This window comes from Sceloporus occidentalis, unplaced genomic scaffold, assembly GCF_023333645.1.
Source record: "Sceloporus occidentalis isolate IW3139 unplaced genomic scaffold, rSceOcc1.0.p SCAF_105, whole genome shotgun sequence".
NCBI lineage: Eukaryota > Metazoa > Chordata > Lepidosauria > Squamata > Phrynosomatidae > Sceloporus > Sceloporus occidentalis.
The window spans coordinates 2,734,338-2,756,121 of record NW_028317085.1 but is presented as its reverse complement, the minus strand read 5'-3'; the positions used below and the strand labels follow the sequence as shown (position 1 = coordinate 2,756,121).

The 21,784-nt window shown below is 43.0% G+C and overlaps 1 protein-coding gene across 1 annotated transcript in view; it reads left to right on the top strand.

Annotated features, from left to right (window-relative positions):
- Positions 1-21,784, top strand: part of LOC149283400 (tubulin-specific chaperone E-like) — a 37,494-nt gene that overhangs the window by 5,969 nt on the left and 9,741 nt on the right. Inside the window, exons 4-10 of the mRNA XM_089497638.1 lie at positions 2,335-2,423; positions 4,215-4,314; positions 5,140-5,242; positions 12,955-13,031; positions 13,384-13,479; positions 14,717-14,781; positions 14,858-14,922. Of these exons, the coding sequence (XP_089353764.1) occupies positions 2,335-2,423; positions 4,215-4,314; positions 5,140-5,242; positions 12,955-13,031; positions 13,384-13,479; positions 14,717-14,781; positions 14,858-14,922 (595 nt within the window). The remainder of the gene's footprint in view (positions 1-2,334; positions 2,424-4,214; positions 4,315-5,139; positions 5,243-12,954; positions 13,032-13,383; positions 13,480-14,716; positions 14,782-14,857; positions 14,923-21,784) is intronic.

Sequence of the window (21,784 nt, the reverse complement as noted above, 5' to 3'; positions counted from 1 at the left end):
TGAGTAACGCCGCCTTGCGCCGTTCGGAGGAGATAGCGCAATTGGCGTTGCCCAGAAGACACAAGGCTCGCTGAGTCCAATCACGCACCAACTGGGGATCCAAAGGCGAGCCGTCAGTTATGGCCTCGTCAGCCATCTGGAAGACCTGTGTCAAAGGGCCCGCGACGTCCAAAAGTTTGTCCTGCGCTGAGCGCAACCCCAGCTCAATGCCCTTACGAGGGTCTTTACCGTTCTTTGTAAGGAAAGTTACGAAAGTCTGGTCGAACTCGGGAGTGTTGAGGACCTTATCCTTGACGGTAGGACGAGGGCACTCCGAGCGGAGCCTTTGACGTACCTCCTTGTCCAGAGGACGGCGGATCCAAAACCGCAAAAACTCGGCAATATGTGCCGAAGGAGTCCACTCCGAAGAACGAGGGTGACGAAGGGCCCTGGGGTCAAACAACGGAGTGCTGAGGTCATCCGTAACTTCAAACGGTTGGTCGGGAGCGCTGGATGGGTTGAGTGGAATCTTGGGAGGATCGGGAGCGAAGTCTTGCTCCCGGGCAGGGGAGGCTAAACATGAAGAGCCAGCGCAGTATTCATCCAACACCTCGTAATCCGTGAGGTCCTCAGTTGGGGACACCATGGGAAGGACTGAACTGCGGACCTTCTTTAATGGAGCCTTTCCTTTTGCCGATGTGGAAGGCAATTCGCTCCAGGCACGCTTCTGTGAAGCCGCCGTGCCCACGGGGGAAGACGAACCGCCCGCGTCTGACTCCTCAACCTCGGCAGGGGAAATGACCGGAGGATCTGGGCGCGCAGACCGGAGCTCCTCGAGGGCGGCAGGGAGTGATGCAGCCAGAGCGGATCGGAGCCAGGCCTGAACGGCCGCTGGAAGCTGGTTTTGTAAATCTTCGGCCATTATACTCCAAGTGTGTCTAATGGGAACACAAAACAACAAGGAGTGAGTAGGGGAAATCCAGACACAGGCCAAATCAGCGGGGTTCACCCGTACAGTAAAGTGCAAACCTACGTTAGGTGCAGTATCCCCAAGAACGCGCCCAGAGGAGTGGGGTTCACCACGCCCGACGGCTGCAGGGGGGCTACCCGAGCAGTGATTGGAAGGGGTCACCCTAGGAGCAAATCCTAGAAAGGGGGTCACCCCAGAGAAACAGGGCTGAAGGGGGTTCACCCAAGTGCTCAGAGGCAAGGCCAGCAACAGTGAGAGGCAGTGGGGGTTCACCCAAGGGGATTAGTGGAAGTTAGTATACAGACATCCATAAGTGTAATCATGCAGTAGACCAAAACTCCTAAAAATAAAGGTGAAGAAAACAACCTAAAAGAAAAAACATACCATGCAGCCGATAAGGCCCAAACCATAAAGGGATAGCGCGCAGCGTGGTGAAGGCCGGGGCCACCACCACGCCGCAGGCGAGGAGGTCAAACAAAAGCCTCGCGGGGTGAGGCAACACACCGGCCGCAGCGCGGTAAAATAACGGGCCGCGACGCGGACACGGGAACGGACGCCGCGCGGGCACAGTAATAAACGCCGCGCGGGAATGGACCGACAGCGCGCGGGAAACAGATGAGCGGCCGCTGCCGCGGCAAGAGAAACCGCCGCACGGTAGGTGCAGGCAGCTGCAAGCCAACGCGGCAGCCCGCTGCACCTCAACGCAGCATGCCGCCGCACGACCACGTGGCAGGCCGCCAAACGGGAAACGCGGTAGACAGCCGCGTGAAAGGGGGAACACCAAACCGCCGCGCGGGGAAGTAAGCGCGCAGGCGGCGGAACCAAGGAAAAACCCTAGGGCGGAGGGAGAAAAAAACGCCGCCCCGGGTATAACGGGGACTAGCCCACGAGGCCAGACAGGCGGACACCCCGAGGAAAAGGGGTAAGAGACCCCGAGGACACGGGGAAAGGCAGCAAGGGGAGGTAGGAGAAAACCCTACCCACAGAAGAAAAAGGGTACAAGAGCCAATACAAGCAGTCAAAATGTGTAAAATAAAAGTACCATATAGACAATTTATAAAGCAATATAATGGAATGTACTCACCTGGAGGTTAAGCAGCAAAGAAAGAGGAGGAGTTTCCAGTTGTGCAGACTTATATAGACTGTTCCCTGTGTTCCTATTGGTTGTTTTATTGTTTTCTGTTAACTGTTTTGCTGCTGGAGGTTAACAGTAAAGAAGGTTAATGCAAAATACGAAGCCTCCTGTCTTGCTATAAAATTTTCTCTGGAAAATGTAACATTTGCTTCAAATGTAATATTGTGTATTTAATGTGTGTGCTTTTTAAATGTAATAAAATGCATTAAGGTGTGCTCTAACTTTTTTCATGCCTTTATTTCTCTTTCAGTCAGCTGAACAAATTGCGTGACATTTCCCTTAGAGAGTGTGCTATTAGCCATGGTGGTGATAAAGATGACATCTATTGCTCATGTCCTAGTATCCTTGCCACTGTTAAAATGAATATTGATTTTGAATCAAGAGAAGCTTTTTAGTACCTCCAAAATGAACACAGTTTTGTTTTCCAGTTCACTGTATTTAGCATTGTCCTGAAAAAATTATCCCATTTATATGTTTTGTAATGCTGGATAACCATAATATCCTAACTCATATAAATACATTTTTGTTTATAAATAAATGTAATATATTTACCGCCAGCTGATTCACTCACTGTTACAAAATGGTACAGTAAAAGTAGACAATTTGAGAATAGTTAAACATACTGGTACAGAAGGAGAAGAGGGCCCTACTCTTCTGTGTTTACAATCTCGTTGGTGGTTGAGGGGGAAGAGAGGCAGTAGCAGAGGACTGCTGAGTGAGGAAGAGTTGATCGGAGCAAGGCGATATGGAGACTTGTTTTTTGATGTATTCATGTTTTTTTTTTTTGAGAGCCAGAGGTTCGTGCTCTTCCGTCTCTACTTCCGTGCGCAAAATCAAAGTGAAGAGGTGATCCGGTGATCCAAACTGTGGAGGCCACAGTGGAGCCCAGTTACCAATCTTCGTCTTCTGGGGCTACACTTCCCGAAGGGATATGCAGCCCCTTCCTTCCCAGCCTTCGGTGGGTCGGATCTTCTAGGATCTAGGTCAGAGAGATTTTGGTAGGTTTGTGGTGGTCTTTTAGGTGAAGGAGGTGTGAGAGGTATAGCAAGGTTGGATGTTTGGAGGATGTGGTGAGGCACCGAGAAGGGAGTGTTAGAGAACTTAGAGATTGTACAAAAGTTGGAGAACACCAGGTTAATTTTGTGACCAACGTGGTGCGTATGGATGTTCTGTTGTGAGATAGATAGGACAGGAGATGAGGGATAATAATTAGGCAGCAGAGCTAGGATAGATCGTCGCATATATTGAAGTCCCCCAGGATTAGCGTAGGGATGTTGAAGGAGGGAAAATGAGAGGTCCATGCAGCAAGTAGGGCCTGGTAAATCACAGCAACACATTGAATGTGTCTGCAGATAGTAACCATTCACCCCATCTAGACTTCCCAATTTCTGAATACTTTCCTTAGTCTCTGGCCTTATACCTATCCTCTAGACATGTCTGCTGAAATGCCATGCCATGCATTTACTACCATTTCAGTAAAGTAATATTCTCTGATATTACTTTTAAATCTTTGCCCCTCTAATTTTGTTATGATAGTTTTTTCTTTTTTAAATATACTCTCCTACTTTATCGTGTTTGTATATTTAAATGTTTCTATAATATCCCCCCGTCAGATCTTTCTTCCAAGAAAATGCATGTCCTTTAAATTTAAATTGTATTCTCAATCCAAGACATACAAGGTAATTTGATAGAAGAGATGGATAGAGTGAATGGAGAATAGGATTTGGATAGGCTGCCTTCACCAGCAGGGGGTGGGGGGGCTTTGAATAAAGGATAGAAGGGCATGTGAGTTGAGGTGGGATGATGGTAGAAGAGACATGGACTATAAAGCTGTTGCAAAAACAAGTAAGAGGTCATATTAGGGATGCAGGTGAATGGGACAAAAGATAAAGTGGGTTACCTGAAATGGAAAGGAAATTATGTGGCAATTTCCTGCCCTTTCTCCCCAGTTTAAGTCCAGTGTAACTCTTATCTATTCACTTATGAGGAGTTCACTTGGGATGAGGCTACAATTCCAAGCCCATTTATCTTGTGTTTCAAACATAAATTAAGGTATTTTAAAGCAACTATTTTGCGCTTGAGAATTGCAGCTTTTATGTTCAAACTTTTGTACTTAACAAAAAATATCAGATATTACTACTTTAAATTTGTCCAAAAATCTTCTGTCCTCATGGGGAGACCTCGCAGACATTGCAAAGCAGCTTGAAAAACTTGAAAAACTTGACATCAGGTACGCAATTTTCCTGTAATATACCATTACACGCATTTAAATTAGATTTTAAGAAATACCTGTAGTTTTATTTACAGTATTTTTCCCCCAGTAAAATATTCCAGTGTCAAATTCCTACTACACTTTATAGGCTATATTAAGCTTTTTATTTACAGGGATAGTAAAGGATGTAGGAAAGCAGCCAATGTACACAGGCGGTCTTCCAGTAAGACAGAATTTCACTTGCGTTCTGTGGCATGTTAACCAAATAAACATTTACAGATTTGTCATTTATCATTTATTTACAGAATTGTCATTTATGTTGCAAAAAAACCCTTTAAACTTATAATACTTTTTTTTGTTTCTATGGCAACAACCTGTCAGTACCTGAATTTTATGTTGCATAGCGGTTCAGCTTTCCCTTGAAGCATATGAATTAAAAAGTGTACATGATGAATATAATGTAAATGTAATGATTATTTCTGACAAGGGTTTAGATATTCAACTGTGGTAGGAACGATGTTTCTGACGCTGCATTGTTTTAGGTGGAACAGCGCCTTTATTATTATAAATTAATTATTGATTTATAGAGAACCATAATATTTGCACAGCTCTGTATAGTGTTTTGAAATACTTTGTTTTATTTGAAATACTATATTTTTATTTATTGCTTTTTTCAACAATAAGTTTCCTGATAAGATTTATTTAAAAAATACAGCCTGTCTGTTATATGGTAGACTGTTATTGTTTTAGGCTGTCCCCTACCATAACCTGTTTGAAAACGTGTGCAGCATTTGAAATAAGTAGTTTTATTACCCTACAATTATTGTATTTCTTTTTATTCAGTGAAAACAGAATCAGTCTTCCACCTAACCCATCCTCGTTGTCAAGTGCATTTCTTAGTTTGAGGGTACTCTCACTGAATCGAACCAAAATATCATGGAGTGAGGTAATTAACCCCTTCGTTACAAAGGGTATTTTACACCTTAAAGACTCATGCTTGTATGTTTAACCCTTATTTTGCCTTTTGTACCTGCCACTAAAGATTATATTTTTTCAGGGTTTCATATTAAACCATATTAATGCTAATACATATTACTTATTAGTACCAAAATAAAAAACAGAACACTATACACATTGAATCTGGCACTGCAATAAAGTACACATACTGACTCTTTGCAGTATACATATGCACACATACACATTGACACCAATGTTCCCTCTAATTTTTCTTGGGCAGAAAATTTCTGTTGTGCAAAATTTTTCCCAGGGCCAAAATTTTGTGCGCACAATATGCTTCTACAGTCCATATAAAGTTGGTGGAGCTGATAAAAAAAATCACATTGCAAGGGGGTGGAGCTATATATTTCCAACCCTTTTGACTCCATGGTCTATTCTAAAGGTGAAATTCTCACCGCAAAAATTAATTATGAGCGAATCATAAAGGGGCTGCATAAAGGATCAATATATACCGTATTTGCTCGATTATAAGACGACCCTGATTATAAGACGACCCCCCAAAATCTGAATATTAACTTAGGAAAAAAGAAAAAGCCTGAATATAAGACGACCCTAAAGGAAAAAAGTTTTACCAGTAAATGTTAATTCATGTAAACTATTTTTTTTAATAAAAGCTATGATTGAGAAAAATATTTTTTTTGTTTTTATTTCTTGTATTTTCCAGCCTGTCCCCCAGTTACGCACATCTGCCCCCAGGCTTGCCACACCAATATGGCACTGTGGCCCATGATATGCCTTTTAACCCTCTATATGCCACTGTGCCCCATGGTATGCCTTTTGACCCCCTATATGCCACTCTGCCTCCAGAAATGCCTTATACCCCTATATCCCATTCTGGCATTTAGGGGGTTAAAATGCATATTATGGGGCAGAGTGGCATATAGGGAGGTATAAGGCATTTCAGGAGGCAGAGTGCTCTATTAAATGCCCCCTTAACGCCACTCCAGAAATGCCCTATGCCCCCATTTAACTAACACACACACACACACACACTCTCTCCCCCCCCTCCCCTCTCCTCTCTCCTCTCTCCCCTCTCTCCCCTCTCAGCCCTCTCTTACCGGTGCTTCCAGCCGGGGCAGCGGGTTGACGTCGCCTTCTGCTGCAGCCGGAAGGAGGTGGAGTTGGCAGCGGGGGTTTGTATGCGTCCGTCGCGTATACTTTCCCCGGCTGTCAGAGATCAGAGATCTCTGACAGTCGGGGAAGGTCTACGCGACGGACGCAGACAACCCCCGCTGCTAGCCACACCTCCTTCCGGCTGCAGCGGACGTTGTCTACGCGGATCGCGTAGACGTCAACCCGCTGCCCCGGCAATACAGCAGGAAGCACCGGTAAGTGTGTATGATGGGGGGGGGGGTGAGACAGGAGGATCCAGGTCCCCTGCAGCGGTGCGGGGGATCTGGATCTTAGTCTCCTAATCAGACTCTATTTGAGGTCTGATTAGAAGACGACCCCGATTAGAAGACGAGGGGTATTTTTCAGAGCATTTGCTCTGAAAAAAACCTCGTCTTATAATCGAGCAAATACGGTATATATATTATTTTTTTTTATTGGGAAAAACTGCATACCATTGACAGGGGTACAGCATAAAACCTATCACTATATATTGAGGCACACATTGACTGGGGTACAGCATATCACTATATACTGAGGCACACATTGACTGGGGTACAGCATAACACCTATCACTATATACTGAGGCACACATTGACTGGGGTACAGCATAACACCTATCACTATATACTGAGGCACAGCAGAACACCTATCACTATACATTGAGCCAGACATTGCCAATAATGTAGCATAACCCCTATCACTATATACTAAGCCAAACATTGATGTGGTGTAGGCCTACTGCTTCAGTGTCTGGCTTAGTATATAGGGATGCACCGAAATGAAAATTCTGAACCGAAAATTCAGCAATCACTTTATTAAAAATAACGAAGGCTGGGTCTCATAATGAAGGCTGCCCTGCCTTAACGTCTGCCTCGTAGGCTTGTTGAGTGACACAAACACATACACAGAGAGGGTATGCATCCAGTATTCTTTGCTCTTTGCAATAGTCTTGGTCCTGCCAAAACCTGTGCTGTGAATTTGGGTTAAATTGCTTTTCATGCCCTCTATGATTAACTAAATTAGCCTAAAGACAAATGACACCCATTCCCACCTAGCTGCATTTTTTTCTCCCCATTTTCTTTAATCAAAACAATACTACATGATACATTTTTATACGCCTGCACTAGAGCTGAAACAACTAATCGATAAAATCAATAATAATTGATAATGAAAATCGTTGACAACAATTTTCATTATCGATTAGTCGAATCAATTTTTATCGATTATAAAAAGAGGTCTTTTTTCAGAGCAAATGCTCTGAAAAACTCCTCTCTTTATATAATCCGACCTCAAACAGAGATCGGATTAAAACTCTAGAATCCAGATCCCCCGCAACGTTGCAGGGGACCTGGATTACCCTCACTGTCAGCCGGTGGGTGTCTGTGCGATGCGCACAGACAACTTCCGCCTTTCCCCTCCGCTTCTGCTCCTACGATGCAGTGGCAGCATCACATGATGTAGAAGCCCCAGCGGCAGTGAAGGGAAGTAGCGGAGGCTGTCTGTGCACATCGTGCAGACCCCCACCGGCTGACAGAGAATCGAGGTCTCCTGCAGAGGATCATCCTCTCTGTCAGCTGGTGGGGGTCTGCACGATGTGCACAGACAGCCTCCGTTACTGCCCTTCACCTACGCTGAGGCTTCTATGAAGCTGCAGTGAAAGTGCCTGTCAGCAACGGAGGTTCACAAGACACCACGCAGTCGGGAGAGAAGCAGAGCGGTGTAATGGAGGTGGGAGGAGGCAGAGTGGTGTATGGGAGCCACCCTCCCATATATCACTCTGCCTCCTCCCCCCTCCCATACACCACTCTGCCTCTCTACCCGACTCCCTGGTGTCTTGTGAACCTCCGTTGCTGACAGGAGGCAGAGTGGTGTATGGGAGGGGAGAGGAGGCAGAGGAGGTGTATGGGAGCCACCCTCCCATACACCACTCTGGCTCCTCCCCCTCCCATAAACCACTCTGCCTCTCTACCCGACTCCCTGGTGTCTTTTGAACCTCCGTTGCTGACAGGAGGCAGAGTGGTGTATGGGAGGGGGGAGGAGGCAGAGTGGTGTTTGGGAGGGGGGAGGAGGCAGAGTGGTGAATGGGAGGGGGGAGGAGGCAGAGTGGTGAATGGGAGGGGGAGAGAGAGGCAGAGTGGTGTATGGGAGGGGGGAGAGAGAGGCAGAGTGGTGTATGGGAGGGGGGAGAGAGAGGCAGAGTGGTGTATGGGAGGGGGGAGAGAGAGGCAGAGTGGTGTATGGGAGGGGGGAGAGAGGCAGAGTGGTGTATGGGAGGGGGGAGAGAGGCAGAGTTTTGAATGGGAGGGGGGAGAGAGGCAGAGTGGTGTATGGGGGGGGAGGCAGAGTGGTGTATGGGTGATTTATAGTGGTGTATGGGGGTGTAATGAATTTCAGGGAGGCAGAGTGGCATATCTGGGGGAGGTAGAGTGGTGTATGGGGGGTATCATGAATTTCAGAGTGGCATATCTGGGGGGCAGAGTGATGAATCAGGGAGTATAATGAATTTCAGGGTGGTGCAGGGCATTTATGGGGGGTGGAGTGGCATATCAGGGTGCACAGTGGCATATAGGGAGGTATAAGGCATAAATGGGGGCGAGTGGCATATTGGAAGTTATAAGGCATATTAGGGGGCACAGTGGCATATAGGGGGTATAAGGCATATCGATATTAGGCATATCAGGGGGGCATAAGACATATCTGGGGGTAAAAGGTATATCAGGGGCCTCAGTTGCATATCACTGGCATATAAGGAGTATAAGGCATATCTGGGGCAGAGTGGCAAGCTGGGGGTCAGATGTGCATAACTGGGGGCAGTTTGGTAAATAAAAGAAAATATAAACAAGGCATTTTTCTCATAGTTTTTATTAAATATGAAAAATAGTAAACATATGAATTAATATTTAATAATAACTTTGTATTAAAACCTAGTTTGAGAAACACTGTGTTTGGGTTCTTGTAGCTTTTATTATTATGTCAGTAAAATAAGAATGTGCATAGAGAAATGCCATTGCGATAAAGAGATGAAAGTGTAAATTGTACGTTTTTTATTACATTATTTTAAATTAAAAACAATTTGCATTTTTTTTATCCGATTAATTGAAAAAATAATCGTCCAACTAATTGATTACTAAAATAATCGTTAGTTGCAGTCCTAGCCTGCACTTAGAGGAGACATATGCTTATAGACCACTATATATTGGATTTCTTAGTTTAGTTGTGTGAGCCATCACTAGATTTTGTAGATTATTTAGTATGGTATGCTAGTATGCTTTCTGTTAAGAAGAGTCCTATGAAAAATAACTTAGCCATGACTATTGTATGTGAGTGAAGCACTGAAATGCTTACATTTTGCTGTTGGGGTAAAGAACATTCTAGCATTATGTCACACTGTAACTCATTTTATTTGAAAGAAATGTTAAATAACAATAATGCAACTACTGGTATTTAGGTACATAATATAGAATGCATAGGATACATTATATGGACAAAGGTATTGGGGCTCCTGACCGTTACACCAACAGGGACTTTTATGACATCGCTTTCTAAATACATAAGCATTAATGTGTAGTTGGTCCCCGCCTTTGCAGGTATAACAGCTTCCACTCTTCTGGGAAGGCTTTCCACAAAATGTTGGAGTGTTTCTGTGGGAAATTTTTGCCCATTCATCCAGTAGAGCATTTCTGAGGTCAGGCACTGATGTAGGATGAGAAGGCCTGGCTCGAAATCTCCATTCCAGTTCATCCCAAATGTGTTCGATGGGGTTGAGGTCAAGTTCCTCCTCACCATACTCATCCAACCATGACTTTACAGACCTTGCTTTGTGCAATGGGGCATAGTCATGCTGTCAAGTAAAAAAGTGCCTTCCCTAAACTGTTCCCACAAAGTTGGAATCATAGTATTGTCCAAGTATGCTGAAGCATTAAGAGTTCCACCATAACCATGCCATTATCCCTCCTCCACCAAACTTTACAGTTAGCACAACACAGTCAGGCAGGTAGCGTTCTCCTGCCATCCACTAAACCCAGACTCACCCATAAGACTGCCAAACATAAAAATGTGATTCATCACTCAAAAGAACACGTTTACACCATGCCAGAGTCCAGTGGCGTTGTGCTTTATGCCACTCAATCCAACGCTTGGCATTGTATTTGGTGATGTGCGGCTTGCATCCATGAAGCTCCTGCAGCACAATTTTTGTGCTGATATTAATGGCAGTGGAAGTTTGGAATTCTTCATCTATGGAATCAGCAGAGCGTTGCCGACTTACGTACCATGCGCCTCAGCACTCTGTGAGCCCGCTCTCTGACTTTACGTGGCCCTCTGCTTCATGGCTGAGTTGCTGCTGTTCCTAAACGCTTCCACTTTCCAATAATACCACTTACAGTTGACCATGGAAGATCTAGCAGGTTTCACAAACTGACTCGTTGAAAAGGTGACATCCTATCACAGTACCTCACTTGAATTCACTGAGCTCTTCAGAGCGACCCATTTTTTTCCACAACTGTTTGTAAATGCAGACTGCATGGCCAGGTACTTGTTTTCATATACCTGTGGCAATGGGTTTGATTGAAACACCTGAATTCAATACTTCCGTTCCCAATACTTTTGTCATGATTGAAGAATTTATTTCTAAACACAATACTGACATAGAAAATATTTCTGGTGGAATGTTGCATCCCTAATGAGAATTTTGAATGTCTTACTGAAGTTTTGTCTCTAATATGAATATTATTGAAGTTCTTATGTGTATTATAAATGAACACAGTGGGGAAATATGTAATGTTAAAATGAAAATTATCAGGTTTTACTGAACATGTAATACTGTAATGGAATGTTAACTCACAGTACTGTGTTGGATAATAATAATTTGATATACCCAATACATGTAAAAGAAGTCATGATGAAGAAGTCATTCATCTTTGAAAAGGCATAACTGTCTTTTTCTTTATTTATGTAGACCTGATGCCAGCCATTATTATTTACCATAGTATATTATGCAGTGAATTACATTTTTTTAGGCAGAGTAGTATGAGGTTCATCCTGTTTTCAAGCCGAAAGAGTTTACCTTTCTAAGCATAAATGAACCTTAGGTTTTTAGCAGTTGTCTTCAGTTTTAGGTTTTACAAGGCTCTCTATGCCTGGAAAAAACTGAACTGATTAAATGTGTTACTAGTTATAAATCACTGTTTTGTACACCTCAGTGGGTATGTGCCTTCAAGGAATACAGAATAACCTGCTCTATTAAAAGAAAACATCAGTTTATTTCCATGCTTCACCTACCATGTCTGCCATCGACCAAAACTACATTTCCATGAGAAATGCTGCTTGCTTTCTTAATCTGTGGCTGTTCTCTGACTTTAGTGCTCAAAAGGGCAAACCAAGATCTTTGAGTGGTTGACCCCATACCAGGGGTCAAAACCAGATAATTAGCCATGATAAGGATATCCAGTGAAACAATAATCAGGGTCAGGAACTACAAAGCTTTAGAAATGAAGATAGGATAATGGCTGGGTTATATAGGTCCATAATTGCAGGAATAAGTAACAGGTGTAGCTAGGCATCTAATGTCCATGCAAAGGCAGAGAGTCCATCGACCCTAAAGACGAGCAAAGGAGCATCCCTGGCTAAAGTCGGCACCATATTATATACTTAAGTAATGATGTTAACTTTTGGTGCACACCAGCTCTTATGCCAGCAATGTTTGAGAAATAATGTTCAGTTTGGTGGACCTGTGAGGCCGATTTTAATATGTTTGCTTAGGTGGCAACCGTTTACACTTTTTGTAGGGAAACCTAGGCATATTATTTGGAACAGATAACCAACTTATTCATGAATACCTTACTTCTGCTTTTTTGGCCCCAACCTTAGGTTGGACATAAAAAGCCAAACTAGGTGACCGATATCACAGGTTAGGTTTATATGGCCTTAATTATTAGAAAGTAACACAATGTAGCCATAAATACTACCACAAATGATCTTTTTTCGCACCTCCGGTGCACCTGCGTTCGTTCTGGTTGAGGGTCATGGGTTTTAGATACCACAAGTGTAGAGTGGAAGCTAGCTCTGGGGAAGTACAGTAGTGCTAAATGACCAATAAAACAGCCCCACTACACACAGAAAATGATTTACAGTGACCTGATCCCTGCTGTTTTGCTTGCCTTCTTCTGGCTTTTGCGTTATTCTTCCTTTTGGTTGTGCTTGTGGCATATTTATAAATTATACCCTTTGTATTATTAAGAGATGTTTGTAGCTTTTATTGTTTACACATAGTAACTATGTAGTGTAGTGTGAAAAGTTGTATGTAGTTTGATACAAATTTAATTGAAGACTCCTACGTAAATGTGTTTTTGAACAGCGTGATACCAGTGTCCTGTGTATGTATCTGTGTGTGTTCATAGTAATACCTTCTGTATAAATTCAATCCACGCATCCCAAAAGTGAACCATATGTCTTTCCCCACACTATATAGTATATTATATGTATGAGACCTGTATTCAAAGACACTAAACTGTGTATGTCTTATGGAAGGTTTTAAGAAGCGCTCCCATGTGGCCTGTACTTAATGAACTACACCTGGCTTCAAATGATATCACAAGTTTGGAAAGGTATGATATATTATTTTATGCAATGGAATTATTGTATTTTTAGTGGCTAAATGTAGAAGACTGGAAATTTTTTGCAGGGTGCACGTTTGGTCAAACAGTCCACAATGCATCAGGGACTCAGACCACCCAATATAGTCACAGACCAGACCTGTCTAAATAAATCGACACACTTTGTAGGCATTTCACGGGAGCAGTGAGTCATAAAATAAGTCTTTATTCCATTCTAGGTGCCTCTGCTCTTACGTGGACAAATGTAGCCTGTAGCCTCCCCACTTTTTAGCACACCATCATCATGCATTAAAAAGTTTGTTCATACTTTCACATTTGTTTCATTATTTATACTTCCTTGCAGGCCTTTTGAGCATCTTCAGTCCCTGACGGTACTTGACATTTCTAACAACAACATTGTTGATGGGAACCAGCTTCATGCAGTAGCATATTTACCAAGGTTTGCTTTTTTGGTGTTGGATTATATTAAAGAATAAAATGAAAAAAAAACATTGTGTTAAAATCAGATCTTGATTTTTGACTTATAACCGCATTAATATATATACAAGATATTGAAAAAATGTTGATGTAACTGTTGATAGTCATATGCCTCTAAGCCACAAGAAAGAGGTATTCTTTATGTAAAGGCAGTGAATATGAATGGTGTGTTTTTTTTATTGAGAAAAGAACAATATTTCAACCAAGTGCCCCAAGTAAACTGTTTAGGTAGCTAAACCATTATGAAAGCCAGAGATAACACGCATATTCTGTTAGTAAGAAGTCTTTCTCCGTACATCTGGATAGAACATGGAGAATACAGAGATTCAGTAAAACTTTTATTAAAATGCTGTGTACAAAAGAGAAATGTGAACTTTTTTTCAGCTTCACCAAACTTTATACCTTGCAAGTTTCTTCTGTTCTGGTCACATCAACTAGTAAGCTGTCTTGTGTCTTTTGTCACTTCTTCCAGGGAAAACACTGTTAGATCACCAAAAGTAATATTCAAAATGTTGAATAAAAACTTAAATATGAGATTAAGAAAGCTCTGAAAATCTCAAACAATAAGTAAAAACAAAGATCTTAAAGAAACTAAGAAAATAAAAATTTGAAATCTGCACAACATTATCAAGTAGAAAAATAACTTGATTGACTAATCACGAAAACAAAGGCTCTTCTGTGTATTGCATGACAGAGTAATATATTTGGTGTACCAGGGAAAGCTGTCCCCAAGACAGTACTTTTAACACAAGCTGCATTCTGTGGTTGACATATCCTATTAATCTGTGAATCCCTTGTGGTTTTTATATATTACTCTGACAATGTAATGTGTATATGTAGTCTAATTGTAATAGCTAATCTGTTTTGCCTAAGGTATGTTTTCTATTATCATTCCTACTTAGATCATAACTTGTTGCATATGAGCATATTTTACAAAATGCTAGTCATGTAAAAATAGAAGACTCATCTTTTTAAATGTGCTTTTAACATTGTTGTATGTGGCTCATATCAGGTAAGTTTATATATACATATAAACATTGTGCAAATGAAATCACTAGCAAATGATATATATAAAAATAAAATATGTTATATATATATATATATATACGGCATATCCCGCAGGATAATCAGACATTGATTTCATCTAGTTTCCATTATTTTTGCATTTTGTTAATAAATTAGATTTTTGTTGATTATAGGTTGAACCAGCTAATAATTTCCAATAACAAGATTTCTGAAATTACCTTCCCAGATGTTCAGTTTGGTAAGTTAGATTTTCTGCATTCCAATCTCATTTAATATTTGTATAAATTATTGTAACATTTCTTTGTTTTCTGTAGGGGGCACTACTACCATGTTTTCTGCATTAACGGGTTTGTCAATTGATGGTAATAACATATCAGTGGTAAGTTTGTCAGTTTAAATATCTCTCTATTATATCCCTGAGAGAGCACATTGATGTAGACAAGACAAAAAAGTTGTATGTTGTTTGTAGAGGGAACATATTAAAGTGTCATATTAAAGAAATCTCAAGAAACACAAGACTTAAGTGCACAATCTGTTTACAGCATATGTTAAAAATGATGGGATGGTAACATGGATGTGATTTAGACAACACAGGTTACCTAGGCTGAATAAGCAGTGCTGGTGAAAAAGTTAATTGTATTAGAACCAAGTTTCCTACTCCTGTTGCTCCTTATTAATGCCATTCTTTTCCATTGTGATCCCTGGCAGCTGACATAATAGATGTAGCTCCTCCTCCAGATAGGGTAGGAAAAACAATTCAAAAATGCCCCTCCCTCACAACCCTTGAGGCCTCTTCCTGCCCCTCAAATGAGGCCCTTGAGTGGGCTGCCCCCCTTGTGCTGGTGGATGTCTCCGCTTTCCTTCAGGAAAGAGAAAGTGGTAGGTGGTAGATCCCTGTTCCTTTTGGCAGCTGGTATGCGCAGCAAAATGATGCTCCAAAACTAAGCATTTACTCTGGTCCTTATGTAAAAAGCCACCCTAAGTAAGAGGAGCTGAGAGAAGACACATTCTTTTTTTTCTAGCAGAAGAGACAAAACCTCATCTTGACTGTATGAGCTACACTTATGCCAGAAGAAGCCTGACAAAAAGTTTGAAGTTCTAGAACGTTTCCTGTACCATAGGCGTTCTACAAGCAGAGGTCACCCCAAGAAAAGACTTTCCATCTCCAGAGGGATTAAACATCTTTTTCCCTTTTCATACAGTGGCAGTACAAGTGGGTAGTATTCTTTCTCGGGACAAGTAGAACCTAAAGGTAATTAAATGGTTAACATATCCGACGCCCCTCCTCCTTACCCATAAAAACCGGCACCTCTCCAAAGATGGCAGTTTTTTTCTTGTCCCTTTCAGGGACGGACAGTAGATCTTCGGTTCCGGACGGACTTCGCTGGTGAGGCGCACGGGTTGCTGCCTGGGGATTCGTCTTCCTCCGATTGCTCCCCGGGTGGTGAGCAGAGAGAGGCTTTTCCTTCTGTAGCGGTTCGCGTTACGGAAGAGGTCTGTTTTGCATCCTTTTGTGATAGGATCCCGGAGCATGCGCATTGTGGTGGAACGCACGCCCGGGTGTCGTTGCGTTCCACCGAAGATCCGATCGCGCTACTGAGCATGCGCGAATCAGATCTTCCGGAGGGCGACATTTTTGAATGCTTTAAAAGGCGCTTTTTTCCTGTCTGACTGCAGGAGCATTTGCCAGTACAGGATAACCGTGTCACCAGCCCCCCCACACGGTTCAGAGGAGTTTAGGGTAAGATTTTTTTTATCTTTGCTCTATACTTTCTCTGCCCTCCAAAAAAAAAAATAAAAAAAAAAATATATATATATATATATATATATATATATATATTTTTTCTTTTTTCTTTTATCTATTAACCCCTGTTTTCTTTTGTCAGATGTCTAGTCCGGTTCCTACAGAAATTCCGGAGAAAGATAAAAAGCCTCCACCGGCTCCCAGAAAAGCTACTTCTAAGTCCAAGCATGTGGCTTGTTCAGAGTGTGCTACCCGGCTCCTGGATGGTTGTCGAAAGAAAATGTGTAATTCCTGCTCGGCAGAACAACTTGCTACTGAAAAGCAAAGAGACTTGCATTCCTTCCTGGGTTGGTTCCAGGAAAATTTGGCCCAGACCTTTGAGGCTTTTCAAGTTTCTGCTGCTCATTCCCAAGGAAAAGCAAAGGAAATTTCGCATAAACGCAAAAGGTCCAGATCATCATCTAAGTCAGACCTTTCCTCCGGTGAAATCTCTCAATCATCTCTTTCTACTGCAAGTGATAGTTCAGAGGATGAGGTTTTTTCCCGGCTCAGGAGCTCCGTAAATTTTCTAAGGAGGTAACACATATGTTGCTGGAAGAGGATTCGGAAAAGGTTAAAGGTTTTCCTGTTTTACCTAAATTAACAGAACTTATGGGGAGGGAATGGAAGCACCCAGGTAAAAGGGCCTTTATTTCGAAACAGTTCAGACAGCTGTTCAAACTTCAAGGGAAAGACACATGGGACGATCCACCTAAAGTGGATTTCCAAATTGCACAGCTTTCCAAAAAGACAACCATTCCCATTGGAGGAGTGTTAGGTCTAAAAGACCCCATGGATAGAAGGGTAGAGACGTCTTGCAGGTGCATATTTCAGGCTGCAGGTTCGCAGTGCAAGGCAGCGGTGGCCAGTGCAGCGGTGGCTAGAGCTCAGAATTTTTGGATTCAGGCCTTGGGAGAATGTCTCTCTGATGACTCAGATACTGAGATTTCTAGACTCCTCAACAGGTTAAAACTCTCCAATAGTTTTTTGTTGGATTCATCCCACGAATCTCTTAAATTGTCATCCAAGAATATGGGATTATCCTCAGTGGCACAGAGAGCCCTGTGGTTAAGATCGTGGACAGCGGATTCGGCATCCAAGGCCTCTTTATGTGATTTACCTTTTGAAAGAAAGAAACTATATTTGGAGCTCCGCTAGAAGACCTGATCAAACAGATGTCGGATACTAAAAGAGCTCTCCCTCAGGATAGAAGTAACATAGTAACATAGTTCATAAGGTTGAAAAAAGACCAAAGTCCATCAAGTTCAACCTATATACATATTGTGTCCCTACTGTGTTGATCCAGAGGAAGGCAAAAAAACCCTTATGAAGCAGATGCCAATTGCCCCATACCAGGGGGAAAATTCCTTCCCGACTCCAAATATGGCAATCAGAATAAATCCCTGGATCAACGTTCTGTCCCTATTAATCTAATATCCATAACTTGTAATGTTATTGCTTTCAAGAAACATGTCCAGGCTCCTTTTGAACTCTTTTATTGAGTTTACCATTACCACTTCCTCTGGCAGAGAGTTCCATAATCTCACCGCTCTTACGGTAAAGAACGCCTGTCTGTGCTGGTGTAGAAAACGTATTTCCTCCAGCCGTAGAGGATGTCCCCTTGTTATAGATACAGTCCTGGGTATAAATAGGTCCTGGGAGTGATCTCTGTACTGCCCCCTTATATATTTATACATAGTTATTAAGTCCCCCCTAAGCCGTCTTTTTTCCAAACTAAATAACCCTAATTCTGATAATCTTTCTGGGTACTGTAGTCCTACCATTCCCCTTATTACTCTGGTTGCCCGTCTTTGAACCCTCTCCAGCTCCACTATATCTTTTTTGTACACTGGTGCCCAGTACTGTACACAGTATTCCATGTGTGGTCTGACTAGTGACTTGTACAGTGGTAGAATTATTTCCTTGTCGTGGGCATCTATGCCCCTGTCGTGGGCATCTAGAAGGATCAAGTGGAATCGTAGATACCCATATAGAAATGCCAGACCTTTCCCGCTCACAACATTTTCGCAGTCTCTACGGAGACAGAAAATTCCAAGAACGTCCTAAGAAGCAAGAAGAAAGGAAGTTCTGACAAAGTAGGAGGAAGATTGCAGTGGTTCAGAGATACCTGGGAACAGACTACTCAAAATATTTGGATTTTCAACCTCCATTGAGCCAGTTCCTTATTTCCTCATATCCTTCGGCAATCAAAAATGTAGCCCTGTATTCGGCATGCCTCACGCTGCTACAAAAGAGAGTCATAGAGAAGGTCCCGGTTCATCGCAGATTCTAAGGTGTCTACTCTCGTCTCTTTCTGGTTCCAAAGCCGGACGGCTCCTACAGTTGTATCCGCTATCAGCGTTTCCGGATGGAAAACCTCACTCCTGTCACGCAGATTCTGCAGAGAGGAGATTTTATGGTTACACTGGATTTAAAAGACGCCTAGCTTCATGTTCCTATAGCCGAAGCATCCAGAAAGTTCCTCAGATTCTCTATTCGGATAAACAAGAGGATTCTTCACTTTCAGTTCAAAGCCCTCCCATTCGGTCTGTCATCAGCTCCAAGGGTTTTTACCAAGATTCTGTGCCCATTGACGTCAAGCCTAAGACTACGGGGTGTCGCTATCGTACCGTATTTGGACGACTGGCTCATCAAGGCAGAATCTACACAAAAATTGCTGACAGGCTTGGACACCACGATTCAGTTTCTAAAAAGACATGGCTGGATCATCAACAAGGAGAAATCCAATCTCCTTACCTCCACCAGGATCCAATTCCTGGGGTTGATAGTGGACTCAGTTTCTAGGTGCATCTTTCTCCCGCAATGAAAGATCAGGAAGATAAGACGGGAAATTTATTTTCTTCAAAGGAATCCTACCTGCTCTTTCAGAAGAGCTATGAGTATCCTGGGTATTCTCACAGCATCCATCCCTGTGATCGGTTGGGCAAAGTCTCAGCTGCGTCCCTTACAATGGCAGATCCTTTCAAATTGGTAAAAAAGGGAAGAAGACCTAGACTCAAACTTCACAATATCACACCAAGTCCTATCTCATCTGAATTGGTGGAAAAAGTCAGCCCATCTTTCCAAGGGTCTCTTGTTCCAACCCCGACATTGGATAACTTTAACGGATGCCTCAAGAATCGACTGGGGGGCACATTTAGGTTGCCTCTTCACACAGGGAATTTGGTCTCCAGACGATTCTCATCGGTCTTCAAATTACCGAGAATTAAAGGCGGTCCTTCTAGCCCTCATGGCTTTCAGACCCCAGATAGTAAGAGTTCAGTCAGACAACGCGACGACAGTTGCTTATATAAACAAGCAAGGAGGAACACGGACACGAAGTCTGCAGATTCTATGCTGTGTTAATGAGGTGGTCCCAACAACATCTGAAGGCTGCTACAATCTTATTGCGGACGACCTCAGCTGGGCAAGGTGGTCTCAGGCAGAGTGTCTTTGACCACACAGACCTTCTCCATCTTGGTGGCAAGATTTGGCCTTCCAGAGATAGACTTGATGGCTACCAGAAGAAACAGGAAAGTTCCGTTTTTTGCGTCCCTCAACAGGCTGGACTCTCCCCATGTTCTGGACGGGCTTTCAATAAAATGGAGTTTCCGTTTGGCCTACATATTCCCTCCTGTAGCCTTGATTCCTCAAATTCTCCAAAAGCTTCGTTCAGACAGTGCCAGGGTCTTGGCCATCATACCTTACTGGCCAAGTCGATGTTGGTTTGCCCTACTCAAGCAGATTACCTTGGCCTCCTGGGAACTTCCGACTTCGGAGCCTTTGTCCAGACCTCCTTCGGATGTTTCAGTTGACGGCCTGGCTGTTGCAAGGTTGATTCTGCGGAACCAAAGTGTTGACGGAGACCATTCTGACCTTCTGTTGAATTCTGTAAGATGCTCTACATCCAGGATATATCTTCTAATTTGGAAAAAGTTCCTTCTGTGGTGCTCTGCTAGATGTTTGAATATTTTCCCTCAGAATATCAGCTCTATTCTTCAATTTTTGCAAGACGGTTTGGCTTCAGGTCTCAGTGTCTCTACCCTAAAGGGGCAGATCTCGGCGCTTAATCATTTTTTTCTTTCGGGGCTCCAAGCAGTTGTCTCCTAGGCACTCCCCCCCCCCTTCTTCGGGATCTTGTTACATCCCACTTGTACTGCCACTGTATGACAGGAAAAACGGAAATTTTTTACTTACCGTAAATTCCTTTTTCCTTAATACAGTGGCAGTACGGTTTTCCCTCCCTTCTTTGAGAATAAACTTAATTTTTTGCATCCATTTCTGTGTGTTCTTGTTACTTACTGCCATCTTTGGAGAGGTGCCGGTTTTTATGGGTAAGGAGGAGGGGCTTCGGATATGTTAACCATTTAATTACCTTTAGGTTCTACTTGTCCCGAGAGAGAATACTACCCACTTGTACTGCCACTGTATGACAGGAAAAAGGAAAAATTTCCGTTTTTTGGACATTGACTTGGCTTCTCATTCTTTAGTTTGAAGATTTATGATTGCATTATCTAGACTGAGAGCTTGCTCCCAGGCTCATGTGCTTTCATAGGACTTAAAATTAGTTTTGAAAGACCTTACCATGCCTCCATTTGAGCCTCTTGAATCGACCTCCATCGAAAGTGGTATTTTTGTTTGTGATTACATCTGCCCAGAGAGTTTATGAGGTGCAGACGCTGTCTTCCAGTCCTCTGATCCTGAATGACAGCATGGTGCTGCATCCTCTTCCAGTATTCATTCCTAAGAGATTCTCCTCTTTTCATGCTAATCAGGACATAATTTTACCATCCTTTTGTCTGGCATCTAAGAAAGACATCTAAGAGAGACATTGAGCTACATTCCTTGGAAGTTCTCTACTGATTCATTTGGAGAAGACTGTTCAGTTCTGCAGATCTACAAACCTGTTCATTTCATTTGTGGAAGTTCAAAAGATCCATCAGCTGCAGATCCATCAGCAGGTTCATAATACAAACAATCCAGGAGGCATATACCGTATTGGCTCAGATATAGGCCGCCCCCGTATATAGGCCGCACCCTAAAAGTTTGGTGCTTTTTTAAAGAAAAAGTTTTTTTCTTTAAAAAAGCACCAAAAACCATGCTGCCACTCTGTCTCCCCCCCCCGAGATATGCTGCCACTGTCCTCCTCCCCCCTCAAGATATGCTGCCACTGTCGTCCTCCCCCCCTCGAGATATGCTACCACTGTCCTCCTCCCCTCCCGAGATATGCTGCCACTGTCCTCCTCCCCCCTCGAGATATGCTGCCACTGTCCCCCCCCCCCCCCGAGATATGCTGCCACTCTGCCCCCCCCCCCCCCGATTTACCAGAGGAGACTCCCGGGTGTCTTGCGGGGCTGGCGGGGGACATCTACGCAATACGCGTACACAACTTCCGGTGCCGGCACTCAGCTGATGTGCCGGCACCGGAAGTTGTGTACGCGTATTGCGTAGATGTCCC